Source organism: Haliotis rubra, unplaced genomic scaffold, assembly GCF_003918875.1.
Source record: "Haliotis rubra isolate DU_JTF1 unplaced genomic scaffold, ASM391887v1 Scf668, whole genome shotgun sequence".
In the NCBI taxonomy this organism is placed as follows: Eukaryota; Metazoa; Mollusca; class Gastropoda; order Lepetellida; family Haliotidae; genus Haliotis; species Haliotis rubra.
Genome location: NW_025767377.1, coordinates 364,905 through 391,581, shown reverse-complemented (window position 1 = coordinate 391,581; position 26,677 = coordinate 364,905). Strand labels below are relative to the sequence as shown.

Here is a 26,677-nt window from a genome sequence, read left to right as displayed (position 1 = left end):
CTAGAATTATTCACCAATCAACGAATACTTTATGGAAACTATGCGACAGCAAACCAACATGGCCTATAGGCTGTCTTGATATTATACCAACTTTCCATAACATTGCAATTTAGCCTTGTTATCTTATTATCAACTATGTATCTTTGGGGACGCGATCAAGATGGAGGTTGGTCCGGAGGGAGGCCACCAACAAATAGCCGTGGACCTGGCAATTCTAACCAGGCCAGCATTTTGATTCAAATGTCTGCACAGGAGAAGATGATAGCAGAAAAAAAGCGTCAGATTCAAGAAAAATTGGCTAAGGCACAAATGAAACAATCCGAAAAATCCAATACCGATCCAGGCGTTCAAATGAAACCGACAATGCCGCTGTAAGTGTGATCATTTTTTTCAACTTTAGGCTATATAATAGTATATTATTAAAATATTTAGACTTTTATTTATCACAAACCTCTCTTGTGACATAGTTCCTTGTGTGTAGATACCTGTATTTTTACTCTGTAAATGAAATAATCCATCACATATTCATATTCCAACACATTCATCTGTGGCCGTATGCATATGTCGGGCGTAAATTCTAGTCTGGGCGTAAGTAAAATGTGCCCCGGCGTAACGTTAAACTGGTATGCATATCTTAGACGTAACTAACGTTTACGCCAGGCATAGCACTCTATATTTACGCCACCTACCCAGCAGGCGTATCCCTGTAATGGCGGCAGTCGTATACAGATATCGCAGACAACAGTTCTACAGAAACCGTATATTTAGAGAAAGATCAAACCTTTTACATATATACCACGACCTGGATCTGTACAGAAGATTTAGATTCAGGAGAATTGACATTTTCAAGATAATCAAAGGTGATATTGATTATGGCTCGTACTGCAATTCCACCCTTACCCCGGAAATGCAGGTACTTGTAGCCGTACGGTTTTGTTTCAAAATGTAGTTGGGGATATTGTCAAAGTTCATGAATCTACGGTTAGTCAAACAACGTCTTGTTTTCGTCGATTAATTACATTATTTAAAAGTTTGGAGCTGAGAAGATCCTTATAATCTCCGTACATCTTATTTCTCCATCAGTAAAGTTGAGTTTTTTATTGGCTTTCTTTGGCTTTCGATGATTGCGGTTGAAACGGATGTGCTGCGAAGTTGTTTCGTGTTTTCCCGGTGGTTTAAAAAGTTCGAAAATCTAAAAATAGCACACTGTGCCTTGACGTAAATCCGTTTAGTCGGGTGTAGTAACGCCTAGACTTAGATGATGTTGTGCATGACATGTAAAAGCAGGGCACTGCTAAGCCCGACGTAGTGTGTTACGCCTGACGTTAGCTACGCCCGACATGTGCTTGGTAACCATTACTTACAGGAAAAAGGCATTTCCTCTACACACAGTGTACAAAACTTGTGCAGTGATCATATTAGTTTACTGGTGGGTAAGAACTTGGGTCTAACTCCCTGTAAGCCTATGCTTGTTTTAAGAGAGGTAACTGAATTGACAGGGTGGTCAGGTAGTGTGTCATACAGACCCTGAAGGAAATATCTCCAAGAAAGCCCACGCAAGTCTAGAAAATGTAGCAAGTTTAGATTTCCACAGCTTCTGAAAATGAAGAAAGTCTCAGGGCTCCTTTTCATTATATTTTATTTTTTTTACTATGAACCTTTTTATTCTGTAAAATATGTTCATTTCAGAGACTAGTTGTTAGTCTAGGTGGTCAGGCTCTGTAGCTAGACAAGAGCAACGATGGGGTTCTACTATCAAAATATGACCCTGCATCACATTGGAGGGTTATGTCTTGACTGTAAAACACTATGATGGCTCTCGGCTAGCTCTAGCTGGTTGCAGTGAATGAAACTCAAAGTGTCAATCGCTGACACTGAACTGCCTAACTCAGACTCAATTGTTTATTGCAACTATATCGTTGGGATATTGCTGAGCAAGTCATTAAACATGTTAAACATTTTAAACAACAAGAAACCATCCTGACAAATTATAAGCTGTCACAAATAAACTAGAAGCATGCTTGGTAATTGTGTATATGCTCCCTTGCTGTGTAAGCATACTGTCAATGCCGTTGCAGTGACCAACAATGACTAAGTGTGAACAACACAAACTCTCATAGTACTCATATACTTCTATACCTTCCTGTGTGTCGCAGGTTTGGAAGGCGTCCAGGTGTAGGATTAAAGGGTAAGCCAGCAAGGGCTGTTCCTGTCTTGAAGTCTGGGGTAATTCCAAAGAAAACAGTTGCGAGTGAACCAAGTGAAACAAGCACTTACTTTGCTGAGCTAACAAGATTGCAGCAAACACCAAGTAAGTATTTCATTTAACTAGGAACCAATTACTGTTCACATTGTTAGCATGGTTAGCGGAAATGTGACATAATTTATGTAAGAAAGTAAATAATATTATGTTTTCTTGTTGATTTTGTTCATTAAAAAAATTAGTAAATGACTAAAGAGGTAGGGCTGCAACGATTCACACAGATCTCGATTCGATTTTCGATATTGGACCCTCGATTTGATTCTTCATACAATAGTTTGGCATGAAATGCATGTGGACCCGTTTTTTTGTAAATATCTCTTCATCCAATGACCCAATCGATCTTAAACTGTGCAAGTGGATGTTTTGTCAGACAACCTAATCACATTGTAAATCACCGAGTTTATGCATTTGTATTAAAGAATCTGTCTATGTAACTGTCAACAAAATAAACAGCAGAACGCAGAATGCTTGCAGAGGGCGGGAGCCAATGACCTGTAACAGCGGCAGTGTTGGGTCATAAAGGTCAATGCACGTGCAGTTCATGATAGTTACCTGTGCACTGCACAGTGATAGACCGTTTGGATCATTCACATTGACTACATCTAGCTGTCATCATGAAAGCTTATTCAGATGATGCTAAACATTTAATTAGAAATGTGTTGAATTTTTTTTAAAAAGAGAGCAAACGTAGCAAACCGATTTATAAGGTGTCGGATTACATGAAACGTACAACTTTTGCTCTTGGCATGAAAAGAACATCGTGCTAAAAATTGTGAAAAATAAACCAACAACCAATAAGCAAAACCTTGTACAAAAAGGTAGGCATCCAAAGTTAGATTCTTTTGACATCAGGGTCATCAGAGATGTCATTCACCGGCTATTTGCAAAATTTAAAGATTTTAACCTACAGAATAATTCTCACTAATGGGTTTTGTGGTTAATGTTGAACAACTCAGAGAAACAAACTCCGTATGATGGTTAACAGTTGGCACCCACCTTACCCTATTCACGACCTGTGACACCTCTTCATACCTGTCACGTGCATAGCTGACCTACATTGACGAACGTTGACCTTTATGACCCAACACTGCCGCTGTTACAGGTCATTGGCTCCCGCCCTCTGCAAGCATTCTGCGTTCTGCTGTTTATGTTGTTGACAGTTACATAGACAGATTCTTTAATACAAATGCATAAACTCGGTGATTTACAATGTGATTAGGTTGTCTGACACAACATCCACTTGCACAGTTTGAGATCGATTGGGTCATTGGATGAAGAGATATTCACAAAAAAACGGGTCCACATGCATTTCATGCCAAACTATAGTAAAAGCATCAGATTTCATTTAACTCTCAGATTCGGCTTTTTTATAGTGAAATCCACTAATTAGCCAAGCGTCAACCAATCACGTTTCACCTAATTTCAGCCCTCGAAACTGTTCAAATTGGAGTAAGAATTACATTCTGGCTGTGTGGAAATAATTTAGATTGGTAGTCAAATATCGAATCGAGATAGCGATAATGGTTATTGAAAGTCAAAACTTAGGTGTCAGATTCGATTTTTGATGAATCAAATCATTGCCGCCCTATTAAGGGGTCCCAGGTGGTATTATACTGTCCATGTTTCTTGTCAATAAACCATGGAGGATCATTGGTCAGAATAATGTTTTAACATGTATTTTTGTGTGACATCATTCCTTAATTTTATGGATTGTTGTTAATGCCATCTGCCAGTGGTTTGTCAGGTCAAGGCTATACAATGTAAACCTGCACAATGATATGGCTGGCACTCTTTTCGAAGAGAAATGTGCCAGTACATACGAATGTATAGAATGGATGCAGCAGGAAAACTTTAGTAATATTTGCTGTGCAGAGTTGCATCCCTTGGGCACCAGAAACCTATGATCATGGATTTGAATCACTGTCTACACTGCTTTAGTCCATCTCACAGTCCCTGAACTGCATTATTTCCCCTGTCGCACAGCAATATGTTAAAGCCATATCTGCAATGTTAGCAAGTCCAGATTTCTTCAGGTTCTGAATCTCCCATCTCACTGGGGCTCCTTTTCAGTTCAAAGGATCTGTTGTTTCTATTAAAATTATATATATATTCAGTGACTAAGCCTTAGTTTAAGACTGGTTATGTTTGTGAGTTTTTCAGCGTTATACCTGTGCTTAAGAAATACAGTTCGCTCTACCACCATGTATAGTGTAATAAGGCACACTTTCACCCTGAACTATTATAGTTAAAGTAGGAGGACACTTGCGTCCGAGTGCTTTAACCTTATAATAGTTCAGGGCGAAAGTGTGCTTTATTACACTATACATGGTGGTAGAGTGAACTGCATTTCTTTTCTAAGATGCCAAATTTGATACTTTCTAAGGATAATTACGATTAATTTAAGGCAGAAAACAAATGACAGAGTCAGTGATCTAAATTAAGAATCCTTGCACAGGGCTAACTGGCGCTCTGTTCTATTGATGTGTCTGCCCCCTACGTTAAGACAAACGTTACCAGAAAAAACAAATGATAACAGATTGATGACGGTTAACGTTCGGATTAAATATCTTCTCTAAATTATTTTAGTTACATCTGTGATTTACGTAACGATATGGGGCGATATGAACGTCACATTTCTACTACCAAAGTAAGTTTAGATCAGTACATCCAGATTAAGCTGAGAAGTCAAGCGACATTCCACGATTGCATTGTGGGAATGTAAACATTGCGAACGTTACCGTGTCGCTGAAAACTTGTGAGTCGAATTGAGACATTTTAACCGTTGGAAAACATATACATAATGTATCCACCAGTGATGTTACTGTTAGCTGAGTGAAGCAAGTACAAACCAAGAAACGGGATGCAACGGAGGAGTTTACTGTAGGAGGCTGTACGAGGCGATGACAACTGACATGCATCGTGACGTCGCTTACATTGTGACGTAATGCAAAATTGTTCGATTATGAGGGGGCAGACTAGAATGGCGCAGTGATGCCAATACATTGTGACGTAATGCAAAAAGTGCACATTATCGTCCGATAAAGTACTGTCGGCACCTTTGACCTTTCACCGAAGCATCTTAGAATTGGGAAATGACATGCATCATTTCAGGCTTATCTCCCAAATGTCACTGACACTCTTATGATCTATCACAAATACTGTTTGAAACAGTGTTAAAGCAAACTTAATCATTGTCTAACAAGAAATATAAAGGTCCTGTAATTAAATTAATTAGGAAATATTACATTACAGAACAGAACATTACACCACTTCATTACTTTACTTTTTGTACGGAATCTTGTAATTATTAACTGGGCGTTCACTGGACTCCCTAGTTTTGTATGTCAAGGTAAAATCTGGCAATAACATAACCCACTGTAGTGTATGACCATGTTTATTTGTTGTTTCACTTATTTCATCTAATATATCACATTATATGTGGAGAATTAACTTTTCCAACAGTGGCAAATACAGCAGTTCCAGGAAAGAAGGTGCAGAGTGCTGCTCTCCTTGAGGCTGTCAGGGCTCGGGCCAGATTTGGTAACATCACCGGAGAAAGTGAACCACCACCACAACCACCCCACATGTCCTTTCCACAGCCAGAAGCACATTACAGACGTGCACGATCAGAATCTCGATCCAGGTCAAGGTCAAGGTCCAGATCTAGATCCAGGTCAAGGTCAAGGTCCAGATCTAGATCTGCATCTAGGTCATATAGCAATTCCTCCAGTAGTCGTAGCAGGAGTCGACGCCGAAGTAGAGGGAGGAAACGAAGTCACAGTAGTAGAAGCAGCAGTAGAAGCAGAAGCAGGAGTTCCTCACGGAGCTCTAGTTATTCCCGAAGCAGGAGCCGGAGTCGAAGTCGCCACAGTCGAAGCAGAAGTCGTGATCGGTATCAGCGCGTCCGTGACAGAGATCATGGAGGGTATCGAGATCAGGGCAGAAGAGACTATGACAGTCAGATTAACAAGAAACAGGAGAGATTCCAAGAAGCCTATGACCCTTCTGCACCCACTGAGGATAGTCCAGGTTTGATATACTTTGAGATATTTGTATAAATGTTTAAATAAATACTGCAGCTACCAGCTTGAATTTTAAGCTAAAAATAACATTATGTAAAGTAAATGCTTGTCTTTCTTATAAGATTTTACAGCTACCCCTCTTAGAATAAATACATAAAAATGTCATTAGCATTATTTTTGCAACTTCAACATAGGTTCTCATTCTATTTCGAAAGATACAAATATAATAGCAGGGCTCTATTTAAGGAAATGAAACTTGCTTGCATCCAGCGCAACCTTAGGTGATAATCTTGTTGCACCAGACAAAAACAGTGCACCTGCTGCTCAATATAAAATTATGCCTATTGCTTGAGATTTAGAATTGATAATTAAGAACGTCACTAACAAATTATTCTGGATCTGATAGATCATTGTAATTTACTTCATAAAAATGAATGACATGAACTGTAACATTCATTCAATCACTGTCCATGTCATCAGAGTCACAACCCAGTTTCTCACCATTCAGTTTTCCAGCTGAAATCTGTGTTCTTTGAACAGCAAAAGATAGATGTGCACTGAATGCAAATTTGTATAAATATGAGGCTGCATTTTGCAGTTTCAGGCTGCACTGATGCAAGTTCTAAAAGCATTAATCGAGCTCTGAACATTCTGAATACTCATAAACACACAATGTTAAGGACCAGAGAGTTTTTGCGTTTTACAAAGCAGGACAGATTAACTGTTGTAATATGAAAGAATTGGGTGGCCCTTAACTTTGTCTGAATAGTATATGTCAGTGAACAATGTTTAGGATTTCATTGGCTGTTGTGACATGCTTGGAATGATGTAGCTTACTGAAAATGGTGTAATATGTAGAAGGAAAGTGCTATATGAATGTCTGTGGGTTTTTTTCAGTGAAACATGAAAAAATAGCGTTTGGGGATCCTGAAAGAAATTCCCCTCTGATACCAGTAGCCTTGTGAGTACAAATGTGGTGTTTTTGTTTCTGAAATGAAAATTTTACAATGTTCCAATGAAAATATTGCTGTATCATTTGTACAATTTTGATAATTTATGTACAATGTGAAACGTGCCAAGTGATCATATTTCTTCCACTACCTGTCCTTAAAGGATCAATTGCATTCTCTGCATAGATGACTGAAATAATTATGTCATTAAAACTTGTTTAATTCATTACAAAAGTGAGATTATCATTTTCTTCTTTCTCATAAAAATTTAATGTAAAAATCACGAACTATTGTATTTGAAATATGATGTCTTTTAGCTGGCATTTAGAAGTTGTTATTGATGACCAAGATATTTTATGGATTTAAGCTTCCTTATTCTTTCCCACACAACATTTCGAGATCATTCGGGATGAAGGGATCTGTAATGATCCCAAAACGTTGTGTTGGGAAAGAATATTGAAATATCATTTGTTATTTTTTAAACTTACTGCACCTCATGCATGGATTTGGGACAGAATAGGCCAGGAGCATTGTATATGGATAGTGCAGCGATGATGTGTTCCGTCAGACAGGTGCTTGTTTGGACCAAACTCAGTTATGTGCCCCTGATAAAGTTGAAAAATCTCTCTGTGATGCATTCTCTCTTTCACTCACACACTCACTCTTTGCTTCAGCTCGGTGGGTCATGGCACTGGTAACGTCCAGCACAGACCGCCACAAGTGAGCCTGCCAACACCTCCTGTAGGGCAATATGGGACACCCGTAGAGCCTATGGTGAAAAAGGAGAAGCTATCAGATGTGTTTGATCTGCAACCCGCATCTCCAGCAACAGGTAGATGTGTAGATCAGTATTTAACAGTACTCCAGATAATATTTAGAGTTGTGTTTTATCCATAAAAAAACATCTGTACTTAGTTAATAGAGATTGCAGAATCTAAAGATTACATTATACACAGTGCTGTTTTGCTAAATTTGTTCCTTTTCAAATTATACATGCAGTTCCACATGTTCACAAAAATGCAATTAGATAGATGTGTATCTTTTGTTTTTAATTTGCATATTTGTCTGGAGCACTGATTGAGATAGGGTGTAATGCTTAATTTGTTTTGCTAAATAGTGTTGTTTAAGTGGAACCTTGGTATTTGGATCATGACTAAATTGTAATGTTGATTATCTTGATTTGACTTATCAAAGCATGATTTATTCATTATTGCAAAAGCTCCCTATATTCATTACTGCATAAGTAATTGGGACATTACCCAAATCATTGTTTATCTGGTGTTTACGTAGAATCGATGTTACAGAAATTAAGTTACTAAGCTGATCAGCACAGTTACCAAGGTTCCATTTGTCATGTTATCTTAGGAAAATAGAAAACTGGAATCTGTAAATCATACTTTGACCTGTTTGTTAAATAATATGCGAAACAACTTAAAGTAATTTGTAAACATAAAGTGTTGATTCCAAAAATTAGTTGATGTCAGTGTGAACCATACTTGAAAAGATGGACAGCGCTGTTTGCATTGTGTTGCTAGTGGTACAAACTGGCAAAGTGCTGGCTCTTTATTAGCAACAACACACGAAGTAATGTGAGAGGGGGCTAGAGTACTGATAAGGGTCTTCTAGTCTTACCACCAGACAACCCCGTACACGAGAGGCCTGTGACAGACTGGCAGTGCAGATTGCTGAGGGTACTCCAGAACTGGAGGAGGTCTTCAGAGAGCAATACAGAAGTCAGCATGCCAAATACTAGTAAGTCTTTATTACAGGAGACTGGTGATTCCAATGTTTAGTCTGTGTACGTTTCATTGTGATATGGGGGCGTGTTGTAGCCTGGTGGTATCCGCTCGTCTTGACAAAGGCCTGGGTTCAATTCTCCACATGGGTACAATGGGTGAAGCCTATTTCTGTTGTGCCCCTGTTGTGATATTGCTGGAATATTGTGGCATATAATCGTAATCGCTCACTTAATGTGATTTGTCCACCTGTGGACTTATATAGAAATCCTTTATTTATTCAAGGTGTCTACATGATAGTGTCTGCAAGTTGACTAAGTCATTGACCAGTTTTCAACTGTCTACAATTCTGATTCATCACAATTTAAGTCGTACTTGTCAGATCCTTACCTAAGCATCCCCTAAGCAAATTTGAAGCAATAAATTGCAATCCAGATCAAGTTTTTACAATTTTATGTTATAGAGATTTTTCTGGGTTACAATTTCTTTTTATTCTTGAGTACAACATTTCAGGGCTTGTTCTGGCCCCATCATCAGGTAAAACTGATCAGTAACTGTTAACTCTGCCCGTGACGTCACAATGCTATGACGACGCAATACATGTGGAGATCAATAGATACAGCTAACAGGGCTAATAGAATACATGTTATTATAAATATATATAAATCGTTTATTGTCCCTGATGACGGGGCCAGAACAAGCCCTGAAAAGAAGATGTAACCCAGAAAAATCTCTATGTTCTTCAAATAGCATCTTCTGAAATGACAATCAAGCATCTAATTTTATGTTAGTTTATGTGAAAACATTCCCATGCATCATACTTTAAATTTCTGGATATATTTCTGAAAAATACAGATGATATCTTTTTTTTGAAATTGCACCATTGCTTAAGTATGTTACATAGATTGTTTGAAAAAACAACCCAATTTGTTGCAGCTTTTTATATGACACCTCATGTGAGGCATACAAGTATTTTCGTCAAAAGATCCAGGAAGTGTACCGATTGTCCGCAGATACAGGCAATGCAGCTGACACAGAAGGAGACAAAGGTGGGTTGTCAGTAGATGCCGATCATATCAGGACAATGATAATCCCTTAGTAATAAAGATCTCTTTTTGTTGCTGCAGGAGTTCTCCTGGGATCGGCCTTAGGGCCCCTGCTATTTATGATGTACATTAATGACATTATTGGACGGTAATATCTGCCTCTTTACGGATGATACAGCAGTATACGTTATTGTAGATGATCCTGATACATATACAGTTCATACTGACTTTGATAAAGTCTCAAATTGGTCTGAAAAATGGCAAATAAATTTCAATTCAGCTAACACTGAGGCCGTATTATTTTCACGTTAAGTTAAATTATGTCCAAAGCCTGGGTACTAAAAATGAAAGGCTTTGATGTTGCTGAAGTCAATACTCACAAACATTTAGGATTATGCCAATCTGTGAATATTGTTCACATTTCTAGGAAATACAAATTAAACCCAAAATCAATAGAAATCAGGTTCCTCAGGGCATTATGCCAATCTGTGAATATTGTTCACATTTCAGGAACATTTTCAGGTTCCTCAGGGGCACGAGCAACGTATGATACATACAGAGACTAAGTTTCAGTCACTTACCAATCCCTAATCTATGTGAATACAAATACAATGTTTAAGCCACTCTTTCTGAGATCTTTCTTACCCTACATGAAACTGATGCTGTAACTGGTATACTGTTAACATCCCAAAGACTTGGGTAATTATTGGATCTTAGAAACGTTGGCTTGGTTAAGATCAAGGCCTGGAAGTTATGTTTTTGGACTGAAGTACTTGTAGTATAGTAGACTAAGCTTTGGAGGAAATGGAGTTTGGGTGGGGTTACCTCTGTTTTTTCAGTTATGCCCAGAAAGTATCTTGTTTACTCACCCATTCACTCACTCACTCACTAAACAAAAGCCTGGTTGTGTTTACAGATGGTACAGACGACAGGAAGCCTTTGAGGAGAAAGAAGCGTAGTCGATGGAGTGAGGATGCTGGTAGTGGTGTAGGACCAGCCCTGCCTGTACCAGGTGTTGCTAATCCAGTTCTGGGTGCCCCAGGTTTGGTCAACCCTCAGCTTGGGGCACCAGGGTTAGTTACCCCCCAGCTTGGAGTTGGAGGCCTTATAAATACAGCTGTACCTCCCATGCAAGGTTTGTATTTTATGAGTGATTACTAGACAGTGGATGGTAGGAATAGGAACTTCTTTTATTCCATGAGTGCTGCGTTTCAATACAGATTCTTGTACTGTTGTCAACCAGTGTTTCAGTCTTGAACCGTTGTCACTGTTTGACAACAGTACACAACTGTATTTTGAAATGTTACTCAAAATAAAAGAAGCGAATAAAAAAAGTTGTTTTCCATGAAATTTGTATATAATTGAAAATTAACTATATCAATGAATTTCCTAAATACACACAACCCTGTTGGTCTGGGTCCAGTGTAACCAGGATCTTGCAACTTCTGAAATGACACTCAAAGTAGGTTTCAATGAACTCACAAGATACAAAGTTTACAGAGGATGTAGTTGGAAATGGTACAACAGAGAGCACATGTAGTAAACATAGTTCTGGATACTCAACACAGCCTTGATGTGTATTATTGACTCCTGTGACTTCCTCAAGCCATGCCGGCCAGACACGTGATGCCCACCATACAGGACTTTGCACGGAAGATGGTCGGCAGTGACGACATCTCCCCTGAGCAACTCAAACAGATCCGTGAACAACAGGAGGTGAGTAATGCAACCAACACAGGTTGCGAAGATAATGATTTGGTGTGAACTACTCCTATGCAACTGTTCACACAGAAGTGAATGGTAACGGAATATAAGAATTGTTCATATAAAATTAAGAAAAATTCCATTTTAAATTCAAAACAGTTTTACTTTAGGAAACCTGTACATACAAGAATAAACTTCAGTGCAAATGAAACGGACACTTTGAAATCTCAGAAGAGTAATAGGAGAGGTCGGGCTTATAAAATATTACAATATGATAAGGTAAATAAGTGCATGTGGGGAGTTGTTTTTTGTAACAATTAACATGACGATATCTGACTTTACTATAGACAGTTGATTGTTTCATAATGGCTTAACTTGAAGCACATGTTTTCAGTTGAACAAGATGTATGAGCTGATCCTGGCACAGAAGAAGGCAAAGGAGGCTGCGCTGATGGCTGATCTGCCGGGGATGAAGGTGAAGCCGAAGTACGAGTACGACTCGGATGAGGATGTAGAGGGGGGTACATGGGAACACAAGAACAGGAAGCTAGAGATGGAGGCCACCAAAGGTAGGTTCAGCCACTTCAAATGAAGCATCTAGCTTGTATCCCATGCAACTACTGTTTAATATTCTGACCTGTGAAGGTCGGGGTTAGAATGAGCCTTCAGTAACCCGTGTTTGTCATAAGAAGCAACTAATGGGATCGGGTGGTCAGGCTCGCTGGCCTGGTTGACACATGTCATCAGTTCCCAATTGCGCAGATCGATGCTCATGCTGTTGATCACTGGATTGTCTGGTCCAAACTCAATTATTTACAGACCGCCGCCATATAGCTGGAATATTGCTGATTGTGGCGTAAAACTAAACTCACTCACTCATTTAATATTCTGCATGATGTGGACTTTCTTCAGACAATGCTTAAAGACATGAAGTTTCAACAAATTATTTTAGGAAGTTCATGATTTCCAGCACAGACATCAATTTGATGTGATTCTTGAGGCTACATGCGTTTTCCAGTATTTTCCAAAACAAATCAATTTCTAGAAGTAATCCCAGAATAATAAATCATCATCCCAGATATGAGAGACTGAAGAGGTAATGCTTGTGGTTGTTTCATGAACTGTTCACTTTGAAAAGTACATTTTGTCCGTCATCTTTAACCCACAGTATTTTAATTAGTTATAATCTAATGCATTGTGACCTGGTTGCAATTAAGGCCATTTATTTGATTAATCCATCTGTAGTTTCCAGATTCTCTCAACAATAATGTTTTGCATGTCTTGCATACTGTTAACATGTTCTTGAATAGCATCTCACTGACTTGTCTGCCAGCTGACCATTAGTTGACACGCTGAACACTGGCAGTTGTACAATTGTAATGTTTTGATGATACACCATTTTGGAGAAAGTTGATAAACTGTCATTGTTTACCAGAATGGGCAGAACAACTGACAGATGTAAACAGAGGGAAGCATTTCATTGGAGACTTCTTGCCTCCCCAAGAACTGGAGAAATTCATGGAAACCTTCAAGGTATTGCTTACATTATTCTAAAATATTGGTGAACCATGCCATGTAATAGTGTTCTCTATTTGATGGTCTCACGGGTGGCAAGTAACAATATTTTTGAAATCAGTTTGTGATTGCATCTGAGCTGCCATAAGGAGGCAGTGAATGATTGTAAGAACGCAACAGCATGTCTTGGACTCAGAAGTTTCATAGTTCATCTTCATGAATACTGTAGAAGCCTGACTGTGTTTGTGTTGTAGGCTCTGAAGGAAGGCCGTGAGCCAGACTACTCCGAATACAAGGAGTTCAAGTTGACATGCGAGAACATCGGCTACCAGATGCTGCAGAAGCTGGGCTGGAAGGAGGGAGAGGGTCTCGGTAACGAGAGCCAGGGCATCACTACACCTGTGGGGAAGTAAGTCACTGTGTTAGCAAGATGAGACATTACAGTAATAGTTACAGAAGCTGGGCTGGAAGGAGGGAGAGGGTCTCGGTAACGTGAGCCAGGGCATCACTACACCTGTGGGAAAGTAAGTCACTGTGTCAGCCAGAGGAGACATTACAGTAATAGTTACAGAAGCTGGGCTGGAAGGAGGGAGAGGGTCTCGGTAACGTGAGCCAGGGCATCACTACACCTGTGGGAAAGTAAGTCACTGTGTCAGCCAGAGGAGACATTACAGTAATAGTTACAGAAGCTGGGCTGGGAGGAGGGAGAGGGTCTCGGTAACGAGAGCCAGGGCATCACTACACCTGTGGGGAAGTAAGTCACTGTGTCAGTCAGAGGAGACATTACAGTAATAGTTACAGAAGCTGGGCTGGAAGGAGGGAGAGGGTGTCGGTAACGAGAGCCAGGTCATCACTACACCTGTGGGGAAGTAAGTCACTGTGTCAGCCCGAGGAGACATTACAGTAATAGTTACAGAAGCTGGGCTGGAAGGAGGGAGCGGGTCTCGGCAACGCGTGAGCCAGGGCATCACTACACCTGTGGGAAAGTAAGTCACTGTGTCAGCCAGAGGAGACATTACAGTAATAGTTACAGAAGCTGGGCTGGGAGGAGGGAGAGGGTCACCATTAGCGAGAGCCAGGGCATCACTACACCTGTGGGGAAGTAAGTCACTGTGTCAGTCAGAGGAGACATTACAGTAATAGTTACAGAAGCTGGGCTGGAAGGAGGGAGAGGGTGTCGGTAACGAGAGCCAGGTCATCACTACACCTGTGGGGAAGTAAGTCACTGTGTCAGCCCGAGGAGACATTACAGTAATAGTTACAGAAGCTGGGCTGGGAGGAGGGAGAGGGTGTCAGTGCTTGAGAACCAGGGCATCACTACACCTGTGGGGAAGTAAGTCACTGTGTCAGCCCGAGGAGACATTACAGTAATAGTTACAAAAAGCTGGGCTGGAAGGAGGGAGAGGGTCTCGGTAACGAGAGCCAGGGCATCACTACACCTGTGGGGAAGTAAGTCACTGTGTTAGCCAGAGGAGACATTACAGTAATAGTTACAGAAGCTGGGCTGGAAGGAGGGAGAGGGTCTCGGTAACGAGAGCCAGGGCATCACTACACCTGTGGGGAAGTAAGTCACTGTGTCAGCCCGAGGAGACATTACAGTAATAGTTACAGAAGCTGGGCTGGAAGGAGGGGGAGGGTCTCGGTAACGAGAGCCAGGGCATCACTACACCTGTGGGGAAGTACCCCGGTAAGTCACTGTGTCACTCAGAGGAGACATTACAGTAATAGTTACAGAAGCTGGGCTGGGAGGAGGGAGAGGGTCTCGGTAACGACTTGCTTGTTTTTACAACACAAATGGAACATCTTTGGGGTTTTGTTGAAGAGTGAGAAAGGGAGGTAACTCATAGAAATATGGAAGTTGCCTCCCTTGTCACATTAGTCTTTTGGGGCAATAAATACGTTTGGCTTTTTTTAATATACTCTTTGAACTAAATTTTGCCTATTCTCACCAAAACATAAGAAAACCATTTCTGTTGACTGGTATTTGCTCCAAATCAAAGTTTCAGTATACTTTGTTTTGAGATATGAGATATTACATTTGTCAACATGACATTTAGGAACCAATATGGGAAGAACATTCTTGGTGTCCCCAGTCATGATGTGACTACACTTTTCAAAAGAGGCAAAATACAAGCTCTCGTTCGCTGTTTATTACAGACATGTTGTAGAATGTGTTCAGTATTACTTACATTGAGGATAACTGGCATTGTTGTATTGTACAGAGGCAACACTGCAGTGGAAGGGAGAGGTCTGGGCATTGAACGGCCAGCGGAGCTCGGCAAAGATGATGATGAGTTTGATGCATACAGAAAGAGAATGATGCTGGCGTATAGGTTCAGACCAAATCCGTTGGTGAGTTGATCTTCATTTTCCACATTTTCAAAATATAACTAACCTTTAAAATACTAAATCATTTCAGTTGAATCTTGACAACAATGCATCATCAGTTCTTTTTGCAGAAGAAGTCCTCCTTGGGGTACATATAAGCATTAAAATGTCCATTTTAAAAGCCTACGACAGTTGTAACAATATTTCAATAAAATATTTTACCAAACAAAAAACTCGTTATGTGTGGTGAGACCACCCCTACAGGGCCCCGTGGAGGGCCCCCTACAGCCAAGAGCAGGTAACTCTGGCTGTGTACCTCGTACCTCACTTTTCATGCTGTAAATTAGGCCGTGTGTAGGTGCGTTTGCATGGTCCAAGATCACGATAAGGATGAGTGAGATAGAGTCAAATCCTGTATGTATGGTTCCTTTTTTATTTCGGGCTAGCTGGAATCTTTGTATGACTTTTTTCATTCATGATTTGTTGTAACTTTACCGGCGTGTTAAGCTGTCTCCAGCCACGTGGCAGGCAAGATGGCGGACCTGGGTCGGAGTTCCGTTTTTCCTTCTCCTGGCTTTAGAAAAAGCCTTGTAGTCGGGTTGTGAAAGGGCTGATATTTCATTTTGTAGATTATACTTGCCTAAATTCCTCTTTTTCAGGCTTTAGGTAAGTTTTGCTTGAGTGTTTTAAATGGCGGCGTTTACGTGTCGCTCACACATGTTGCTCTTTGTCACCTATGTACGCAATTACGGCAGCTATTTTGGCTTTACGCTAGTAATTAATAGCTTTGCTGTAGCAGTTAAAATATAAGCCGAGGCGTTGTATTTTGTTCTGTTTTGTTGTGTGCATATTATATTATGTATATCGTACAGTCCTTGCTATTATCATAGCGTGGTTCTGTTTTGCAGCCCAAGGGTGTGTCACCTGTAGCGGCAGTTTGTTAAAGCCTCAGGATCGCCACCTGGTTTGCTTCACGTTGTTTAGCGGAGGAAGCCCATGGCCAACAAGGTTGTTCTATGTGTCAGGCTTTCTCCCCGCTCATCAAGTCCAGGCGTGCTGATTACATGTTCTACACGTCCTTACTTCAGGCGGGGGACATTTGGGTCAGGAGCCGCCTAAAGACAAAGATAAAAAAAAAGAAAAAAGGCTTCGCTTCCTCTCTTTGAGGGATGCTCCTAAGCGGTGAAGGGTACAGGGCCTCAGGCTCCTTCACCTGCCATCCCCTCAACATCACAGGCACCTTCCCCCCCTCCTGTCCCTGTTTCTAACCAGCTAACAATTGATTTACTTTCTGATATATTGCAGAAGCAGATGGATTCGGTCCACACTCTCGTGGCTGGCCGATGGCTGGCCTCCGACAGGATTGGTGTCCGACCAGGTGCGGGTGTGTGTGTGTGCGGGTCTATGGCGGGCAGTGCTCCCAACCTCAGCTTAGGCTCTGGTGTGGGGGTTTCTGTCGGGAGTGGAGATGCGTCGGCTCGAGTTTCGTCTCGGTTGCTGGCCACCCCTCCGCTGTAGTAACTACTACCGGCCCGAGCCTTGGCTCGGGGTCTGGTCCAGTAGTTAGTAGTTTGGCAGTCCCTGTAGTTGCCGCTACTTCGCAATTGGTCCCACCGCTTGCGCCGGCTTGGCCGGGCCATTAGGTGTCTGGATCATTTTGTCTACCATTGAGGAATCCCAGCGGGCTCTTCCTCATCACGGCACCCGGCGACTCAGTCTCGAAGTCTTGGGTGGGGTGCGGGCAACCCGGCTCTGCTCGAGCCTTTGTCCCTCTCTGTAGACCCCTCGGATGATCCCTCAGAGCTCTCTCTGGAAACAGAGACCTCACTCGTGAGGATCGATTCGAGGAGGCTATGGAGGAGGATGAGGGTCGGGAGGAGTTAGATGCATGCTTTGGTTTATTTCGGTGCGTCCCTGAGGCAGATGCACGGGGCGTGTTGCTTCTGTCCTGCCCCCAGGTAGTGGTCAGTACTGGCGCACCCGACCCTCAGGAGTTTAAGCCTCCCAGGAGGCTTTTGCTCCACCAAGGTGGGGACACAAGGCTGCGTATATTACCCTCAGTCTTGTCTGAAGTAATCAACCCCCTCCTCTGTGGTACCAGGTCCAGGTTGATTTGCCAGAACTTGACCCGTCGGTACCTCATGGGGGAGAGCTTGCCTCTACAATCCCCCAGTGGTTGGCGATTGTGTTTACGCATCCGTGCGCCCTGGGGGTTCGTCGGGTAATTCTATGGCTTCAGCCAAGCAAGGTCGCCGGCTTCCGCCCGTTCACGACTAACAGCTACAGGCGCTTAAATCCGCCTCGATCCTTTGAAGAGCAATACCGCAATGCGGTTCAATGCCTCAAAGTGGCGATCCATTCCGCCTACATCTCCGGTGTTGCAGAGGCAACTACTGGATGTGGGTGGGGTGGAGAAGATCGATCTCCCTCCACCTTGGCTAAGCAATTAGCGGAGGTACAGTCACATCTGGTAGCGATTCTATCAGGTCGTCGGCTTGCCAAATGATGTCGTGGGTGATGGGCCTCCGTTAAGCCTGTGGCTTTCGTGGCGAGGTATTAGCCTGCCACGCATAACAGGCTCTGCTGGCTGCCATTCCGGATGGGTTCTACCCTGTTCCCGGGGCAGCTACAGTAGTCCGGGAGGCAGCGAGGCTGTCTCAACCTTCAAGGACTCTAAGCCCTTGCTGGAACAGCCTCACACGTCTGCGCTTCGCGGCCCCGGTTGTCTCCTCGCATATCCTTCTGCGGCGAAGGAATCTGTTAAATGGGCTCAGCCCTTGCAGTCAGCTGAGGAGGGTAAGGGCAGAGAGCAGGGGCAAGGGGAGCAAGCCACGGCCCCACCAGCCTTTTCAGAGGAAGGGGAAGTCAGCCCGGCTTCCCAGCTATAATTCCTCCGAGCCCTTGTTGGTACCAGACCAAGCAGTCAGAGTACTGCCAAAGTCCGGTATTCAATGTCTCCTGCCACATATCCCTGTGGGTGGTCGACTTTCCCTCTTCCCAGTCGGAATGGGAAAAGTCCGTCCAATCCTGGGTCCTGTCCACACTCAGGGAAGGCCACTTGCCACAGTGGAAGCGAGACCCACCCCTTCTCCGGGATCCGTTGCACTCCAGTGCGGCTGCCCTAGAAGGCGGAAGTGCTCGATGCGAGGTCCAGTCGTTGCTGGACAAGGCAGCCATAGAGATGGTTCCTGTGGGACAAGAAATGTTGGGTTTTACTCAACTTATTTCCTTGTCACCAAAAGGGCGGAGGGTTCAGACCTATTCTAAACCTCAAAGGTCTGAGCGACATGTTAGAGGTACCGTCATTCAAGATGGAAACACTGCGTTCGGTGATTTAGTCTGTGGAGAAGGAGATTGGCTCCGTCAATGCGACCTCAAAGACAGCGATACTTCCATGTCCCTATGCACCCGAGTTCGGAAATACCTAAGGTTTTCCTTCGGCGGGGAGGTGCTATCAGTTTCGGTACTCCCCTTCGGCATTTCCACAGCGCCAAGGGTGTTCACCAAACTCATGCTAATTCCAGCTCAGGTAGCCAGGTCACAGGGCAGGTGCTGTCACCCGTTACCTAGACGATTGGCTCCTTAGATGCGCTTGCCACTCACTTGAGTCGAGTTCGCGACACTTGCTGTGATGAGTATTCTCACCAAGTTGGGCTGGATTATCAACCTCAAGAAATCAGAACTGGTTCCCACCCAGGATCTGGTGTTCTTGGGGCGAGGTTTGAGACAGCGAGGGATAGTCTCCCTGTCTCGGACAGCGTCACCAAAGTCCAGAGAGTTGTGTTACAATTTCGAGTTCCCCAGGGCCTCAGCTGGGACTTGGCTCCAGTTGTTAGGCAACATGGCGCAGCGGTGGACATCGTTTGGCGGCGGTTGAGGATCGACCCATTCAGCAGGCTCTAGCTTCGAATGTGGGTCCACACCCAGGGTTCTGAGTTGATTCTCCACACTCCAGGGTGGCTAATTCCTCATTTACGGTGGTGGACACTGGCAGGGGAATTTATCCAAGGGGCTCCCTTTGGACATCCCATCGCCAGATCTCTCAATTCAGACGGGCCTTCCCTCACAGGGTGGGGAAGTGCTGAAGCGCCCTGTCGGTCTCAGGCCTGTGGTCACAGAAGCGGCGCAACTGCACATCAATGTGCTAGAATTGAGAGCAGTCAGGTTGGTGTTCAAACGACTTGGGGGAGCAGGTTCAAGGCCGTGTGGTCCGTCTCGAGATGGACAACCAGGCGGCAATGACCTACATCCTGAAGCAGGCGATGCGGTTTCCCGTCTCTTCTGCAGGAGGCATGGCAGTTTCTGCTCTGGATGCGACCAGTTCGACATACGGGTAATGCCTGTTTATCTCCCAGGGGCGGACAGCGTTGAGCAGATGCACTCTCTCGTCGTATCCTGGCCCCACCGCGAGTGGATGCTCCATCGGGGGATATTCGGGGCTATCTCCCAGTTGTTGAGGTCGTTCCAGGTGGATCTGTTTGCATCTGGGGGCGAACCAGATTCCGGTGTTTTGCTCTCGGATACGGATCCGAGAGCCATCGCCCAAGGCGCTTTCCAGCTTCGATTGGGCCGGACAGGGTTCTGTGGGCGTTCCGCCACTACCCTGATTCCCAAAGTCCTCTTGCAGCTTGCCACCCAACCAGCTCGACTTCTTGTGCTCCTTGCACCCCTTTGGTCGGCTCAAAGCTGGTTTCGGTACTACTCAGGTTTCTGGCTCAGCCTCCTGTACTATTACCCTTTCGACCCGGACTTACTATCCCAGAGCGGGCGCCGCGCCCGAATCCAGGATTCAGTGGGTGGCCTGGCCTCTGTCGGAATGCGCCTCCACCTGAAGCGGAATTCCTGCACCAGTTGCAGACACAATTCTGGCTTCAGGCGGAGGGATTCGACAAGCGTTCAGTATGAGGATAGATGGGCCTGTTATGCGGCGCTGGTGTGTTAGGCAGAGGGTTTCTTGATCCCTTTTCTTCAACTGTAATTGAAGTACTGGAGTTCTTGCAGTCGGTTAGAAGCGGTTTAGCGGCGTCTACTATCGGGGGCTACTCCGCGGCAATCTCTGCCTTCCATATCCCTGCCGGCGGTGCTCTCTTGGGGCAGCACCCTCTCGTCTGCAGCTTTTTAGCGAAGCGTGGACAGAATCCGTCCGACTGTCCGGCGGATTAGTCCCCGTGGGACTTGTCAATGGATTCTTGATTGGATGTCGGTCCTCTCTTTCACGATCTGTCGTCTCTTTCCTCCAGCTGTTAAGTTGGAAGGCTGCCTTTCTTGTGGCGGTAGCGTCTGGCAGGCGGTAGGTGATATCCATCGCGATGTCAGCGGATCCTGCTCTGACTGTCTTTCACAAAGACAGAGTCAGTATTCGGTTGCCAGTCTCCCTACCGTCCTAAGGTGGCGGCCTTTCATATAACGGCCTATCGAACTGCCAGCTTTCACTCAGCCTCCATCGTCCGGTACCTCCCTTGGTGCTCCGTCTTAGATGTCCATTAAGACTCTCAAGGCTTATATCAAGCGAGCGGCTGCTATCAGGAAAGATAAGCAGCTGTTCTGTTGTTATGGCGGTGGCAAGGCTGGTCTTCCGGCCAACAAGCAGACCATATCTAGGTGGCTTGTCTCTGCCATTTGTTCGAGTTACTCTTACAAAGGATTAACCATCCCTCAGGGTTTAAAGGCTCATTCTATTAGGGCAGTGGCGACATCAAAGCATCGCGCGGCACTGCCCATTGAAGAGATCTGCTCAGCGGCTATCTGGAGCCGACCCGAGTCGTTCATCCGCCACTATCAGCTGGACAAACACTCACGGAGGCGTGCTCGGTTTGGCCAGACAGTTCTCACCAGTGGGCAGTGTCATTGATTCTCTAGCGAATGAGCCTTAGAAATCACGTTTGCTTTTCTCATGGTGTAGGTGTTAATAAATTCCTCAATTTTTATCGGTGGTGGTATCACATTGGTGGTGGTTTTACTGTATGTAGCGATTATCACTTTTCGCTACAGTCACTGTGTTCATCCCTGCACCACGCTTAGCTGGTTTGGGTTGCTGAGGGATATATATTGGACTCGCCCATACTTTCCCTCCCATTTTGATGGTTGGGGGTGGGACTTCGTCCGCCTTTATAAATTCCACCAATAGCCTATCGGCTAGGCTCCTTTCCCCATGCCACTTGCGCCCGCCTGATTGACATCAGCGGTCAGGTGACTAGGTGAGTGTACTTTCTCTCTCTGGCGGCCGGCTGTGCCTTCGACTGAACTAGGGGGTATGTTAGGCAGACAGAATACCACTCCGACTCAACATCGTTGGAGTCTGTCTTATGCTTATATGTACCCCAAGGAGGACTTCTTCTGAAAAAGAATTTTACAAACCTGGAGGGTTATGAATTCTTTGAAGAAAAGTCCTCCTTGAGTAGTCTGACAACCCACCTCCCCTCATTCTGTCTGACCGTTCAGCATGAAAAGTGAGGTCACGAGGTACACAGCCAGAGTTACCTGCTCTTGGCTGTAGGGGGCCCTCCACGGGGCCCTGTAGGGGTGGTCTCACCACACATAACGAGTTTTTTGTTTGGTAAAATATTTTATTGAAATATTGTTACAACTGTCGTAGGCTTTTAAAATGGACATTTTAATGCTTATATGTACCCCAAGGAGGACTTTTCTTCAAAGAATTCATAACCTCTCCAGGTTTGTAAAAATTTTGTTGAAAGTAAAACTATTTTATTTGCTTTTAAAACTGACAGCATAACCAACTTAAGGCTTGATTTGCAGGTAAAGGGACATAACTCTTGGGAACTTAATTTCCTCAGCCCTTCACCTCTGGCCTGAGGGAGATAGCTATATTTATTAAGGGACCATTCGTAACTACTCGTCCCTTTCCGTAACCTGAAAGTAGACTCTTACCCCTCTCAAAGCCATTTCATTGAACGTGACTCTGTCTGAAGCGCAACATCGCAGAGAGAAAGAAATAGCCTAGTCATCGAACTATTTTCAAGGGCATGTAACTCTAGTTTACGTGGAAAACACACATGGCATCCATGCCAAGGAAATTACCTCAAAGGGTATGTTTAACATGCTTAAATACTTTCCTACGCCATAACGTTAAAATATCCTCGTTATAAAAATTCAGGAACCCAGGAGGACTATGCAATAATTAGAATATACTTGAAGTGTCTGGGAAAAAATTATGCAAGCCGAAATGAAAAATATTTCAACTAACTATTTTGACCCAATTTCTTCTCTACATACGCGCATTCTGATTGGCTGGGGGAATATTTCTTCCAGACATGGCTACGAGAGGGTACGAGTCTACTTTCAGGTTACAGAAAGGGACGAGTAGCTACGACTGATTAAGGGACTTGTTTATATTTTGTTGATGAGCTAAGGGGCATGACAGTTCAAGGTCACATTTGAGCCATAGCAGACGAAAATATTAAGTAAGTACATGTAATGAGTATTACTTAAATGTTTTGATTAACTATGGTAGGTTAAATCAGTACTTAAAAACTTCCTTGTTAGGCCAAATGCTCACTGCTGTTTATTGGTGGTGGATGGATTTGGTTGGAATGTGAAGGTATTAGAGAAACAGTATATTTCCTTTGATCATTGCTCCGTGGGTGTTATGGAAACAAATCCTGTGATCAAATTAAGTTAACTCCAGTCAGCTTAAAAGGCTGGCTAAAAAGATTGATAATCAGAAATATCATCTAAGGGAAGAATTATTAATGATTACCTGTATGAAAATTGTCATTGTTAATATTGTACTTATGCTATTGCTGTGAAATATTTTGCTTTACTCACACAATACATAAAGTAATGCGATTATTCATTGGCTACTTCTAAACCATGTTGAGGACATAGAGAATACTACACTCGGTCTCATTACATACGAATTATACGAAACTCGTGACACTCGTTTCACACGAATTACACGTAAGCGAAAGTGTCACGAGTTTCGTATAATTCGTATGTAATGAGACCGAGTCTATTACCCACGTCTTACGTGCATTAAATTGACAAAATAGCGTATTCTTTTTCATATTTTGGTTTCAAACCGAAACCGGTTTCATAAAGAGGTTGCAGAAGAGTTTTGTACTGTAGTACAATATTTGCATGACGTCACACTGTAATGACGTCACTGCCTTGGTAACAGACGTCACGATGCTTGTCAGTTGTCATCGCCTCGTACAGTAAACTACTCCGTAGCACCGCGTTTCTTGGTTTGCAGTTGCTTCATTTGGCTAACATCACTGGTGGAAACATTGCGCTTATGTTTTTCGACGGATATCATGTCTCAGTTCGACTCACAAGTAAACAGCGACACGGCAACATTCGCAATGTTTACATTCCCACAATGCATTTAAGTTGTAGGAAGAATGAATTCACGTGTTTGTTATGAATGAAAAAATAGTTACGTCAGAATGTGACCTAATTGAGAGGTCATCGGTTATCCAATCAAGTTGTTAGAATCTCAGGTGAAGTCGTTACGACACAGGTCAACGCGATACGACACTCGTGTGACGGACGAGATTAGTATACAACTACCCATACGTTGACCACATGGGTAATAAACTGTTTAATTAGTTATCCATGCACAAATATGTCACCACTCACCAGTGATGTGAAATATGTTGATTACTTTCAGACATTTTTGCATTTTTGCTCAAATTTTTTCGATAACTGATCAATATTCAGTTTATGATTATCAATCTCTATCGTCTTTATCGATAACCAGCCTTACAATTTACCATTATCTGCAGTCCAATGAAATGGAACTAATTCTGGGTTTGGCCTCCACCTGTGATTATTCTAATGCCAACCACACAAAGATTTTTGACATTAGAATTATGCTTGCATAGACTTCTTCCAAATAGCCCTGGGAATTCTTACAGCAAATGTCATGAAATGGTAGAGGTTCAGATGACACAAGGTTGACAGTCATGCTAAAAAATGTGTTTTCTGTTTCTGAAACATTATTACTGCATTTATCATTAAACATAAGATAAGCCTTTTCTACATTGGGACCCTGCTTTGATAAGGTTTGGTCAAAATAATTTAATTTGCAAAGATAAGCATTCAGAAAGGAAGTTGCATGTATCTGCATTTAATGTTTGTGTTTGTGCAATGTCTCAAAGGTCAGGGTCATATGTCTCAAAGATCAAGTATATTTTGAAACTGGTTGTGGCAGTTTCTGTTTAACTTTTACAAGTCCTGAAACTTTGGAAATGTTGTAACTGAAGAAGATGTCAGGTTTGGTGTCAAGTTCTGGAAGTAATGTTTTGGGGGTGGAAGAACATGCTGTTGATCACTGGATTGTCTGGTCCAGACAAACTAAACTCACTCACTCACTGTTTTCGACAGTATTTGCAAACACCACCAGCTGATGTGTACTTTGAGAGACTGTCATATGTGACAGGAAAAACTGTTTTATTGCTTTTTGCTTTATTTTGCAGAATAACCCAAGACGACCATACTATTAAAGCATGACATTCAGAGGAGAGGTTTGCCTTCTTACTGATGAAGTTCTACAGCTCCAGTGATTTAACAGCAGTTAAGAGTACAGATATACATATAACATACAAATGTACAACATTTACACATGTATTCCAGGTCACTGATGATCAGCTTATATTAACCATGGTTTGTGTGGCTGGGTAACAACCTGTGGCTGCAAGATTGTGTGAAGCTTTACATGTGGTGTCATTCCTACCTGTAACCGCAAGATGGCGGAAAGCTTCACTTGTTATGCAGTAGCTACAAGATGTTGGGACGATTCTAATACTGGTATGATTGGTACCTGTGCTTCAAGATGGTGTAAAGCTTTACTTGTTATGCTTTAATCACATTTACCTGTAGGTGCAAGATGGTATAAGCCTCGCTTGTTACCTGTGCTGCAAGATGGCATAAAGCTTTACTTGTTATGCTCGTATCACATGTACCTGTGCTACAAGATGGTATGTAGCTTATCTTGTTATGCTCGTATCACACATACCTGTGCTACAAGATGGTATGTAGCTTATCTTGTTATGCTCGTATCACATATCCCTGTGGCTGCAAGATGGTATATAGCTTCACTTGTGCTGGTATCATTGGTACATGTAACTGCAAGATGGGTACAAAGCTTCACCTGTTACCTGTAGCTGCAAGTTGGTGCAATCACATGTTACCTGTAGGTACAAGATGGTACAATGCTTCACCTGTTACCTGTAGCTGCAAGATGGTGCAAGCTTCACCTGTTACCTGTAGCTGCAAGATGGTGCAAGCTTCACCTGTAGCTGCAAGATGGTGCAAGTTTCACCTGTAACCTGTAGCTGCAACATGGTGCAAGCTTCATCTGTTACCTGTACCTGCAAGATGGTGCAAGCTTCATCTGTTACCTGTAGCTGCAAGATGGTGCAAGCTTCACCTGTTACCTGTAGCTGCAGCATGGTGCAAGCTTCATCTGTTACCTGTAGCTGCAAGATGGTGCAAGCTTCATATGTTACCTGTAGCTGCAAGATGGTGCAAGCTCCATCTGTTACCTGTAGCTGCAAGATGGTGCAAGCTTCACCTGTAACCTGTAGCTTCAAGATGGTGCAAGCTTCACCTGTTACCTGTACCTGCAAGATGGTGCTTCACTTGCCATTCTGGTATTGTGTGCCTGACACATATGACATAGAGATACAAGGTTTACCATGCCTCATATATTTGTGGCAAAGACTGAAGCACTTTTGATTCAAATCTGTAATTTCACTGTCTGATGACTATCTTACAAAACCTTGATGTAAATAAGTTGTGAAAATGCTTGTTGTATGAAAGTTAATACATGAATATGGTGTTTGCGATTCAGTCTTATTCAGGTTGTCATTATCATTTGTGTTATTTCTGTAAATACCTTTTACATGGAGTTTGATTTGTGCTGTTTTACCCAATAGTGCTCGCAGGAAATAATTACAGGGCCTGCCAGGATATAGGCTCAACTGGAATTAAATTGATTTATTGACTTCAAGGAGATATATATGGTTTGGTTTTTTTTCCATGTTCTCATAGTCAATCTTCATCTTGTTATTTTTTGTCAGTAGAAGTGTTGTGTGATGTCTAAGCAGGGTGAGTGATCACTGTCATGCAGACAGTATTCATTGTTTTGATC

The 26,677-nt window shown here is 42.9% G+C and overlaps 2 protein-coding genes across 4 annotated transcripts; both read left to right on the top strand.

Moving 5' to 3' along the window:
* Positions 1-39: 39 nt before the first annotated feature.
* Positions 40-11,057, top strand: LOC124257579 (serine/arginine repetitive matrix protein 2-like). 3 transcript variants are annotated; one of them, XM_046691679.1, is made up of 9 exons: positions 40-371; positions 2,157-2,311; positions 5,726-5,906; positions 5,943-6,292; positions 7,183-7,246; positions 7,910-8,067; positions 8,862-8,987; positions 9,908-10,020; positions 10,934-11,057. In XM_046691679.1, the coding sequence occupies exons 1-9, from the start codon at positions 136-138 to the stop codon at positions 10,958-10,960; spliced, it is 1,410 nt and encodes a 469-aa protein (XP_046547635.1). In that variant the 5' UTR covers positions 40-135; the 3' UTR covers positions 10,961-11,057. The 3 variants fall into 3 exon arrangements, with proteins under 3 accessions (XP_046547635.1, XP_046547634.1, XP_046547636.1); XM_046691678.1 differs by having other exon boundaries at positions 5,726-6,292; XM_046691680.1 differs by lacking the exons at positions 9,908-10,020; positions 10,934-11,057 and having other exon boundaries at positions 5,726-6,292; positions 8,806-8,970.
* LOC124257581 (SURP and G-patch domain-containing protein 1-like) lies at positions 10,452-25,657 on the top strand. The gene is made up of 7 exons (XM_046691681.1): positions 10,452-11,152; positions 11,624-11,733; positions 12,116-12,290; positions 13,157-13,254; positions 13,491-13,645; positions 15,459-15,588; positions 25,002-25,657. The coding sequence occupies exons 1-7, from the start codon at positions 10,822-10,824 to the stop codon at positions 25,026-25,028; spliced, it is 1,026 nt and encodes a 341-aa protein (XP_046547637.1). The 5' UTR covers positions 10,452-10,821; the 3' UTR covers positions 25,029-25,657.
* The last annotated feature ends 1,020 nt before the right edge of the window (positions 25,658-26,677 follow it).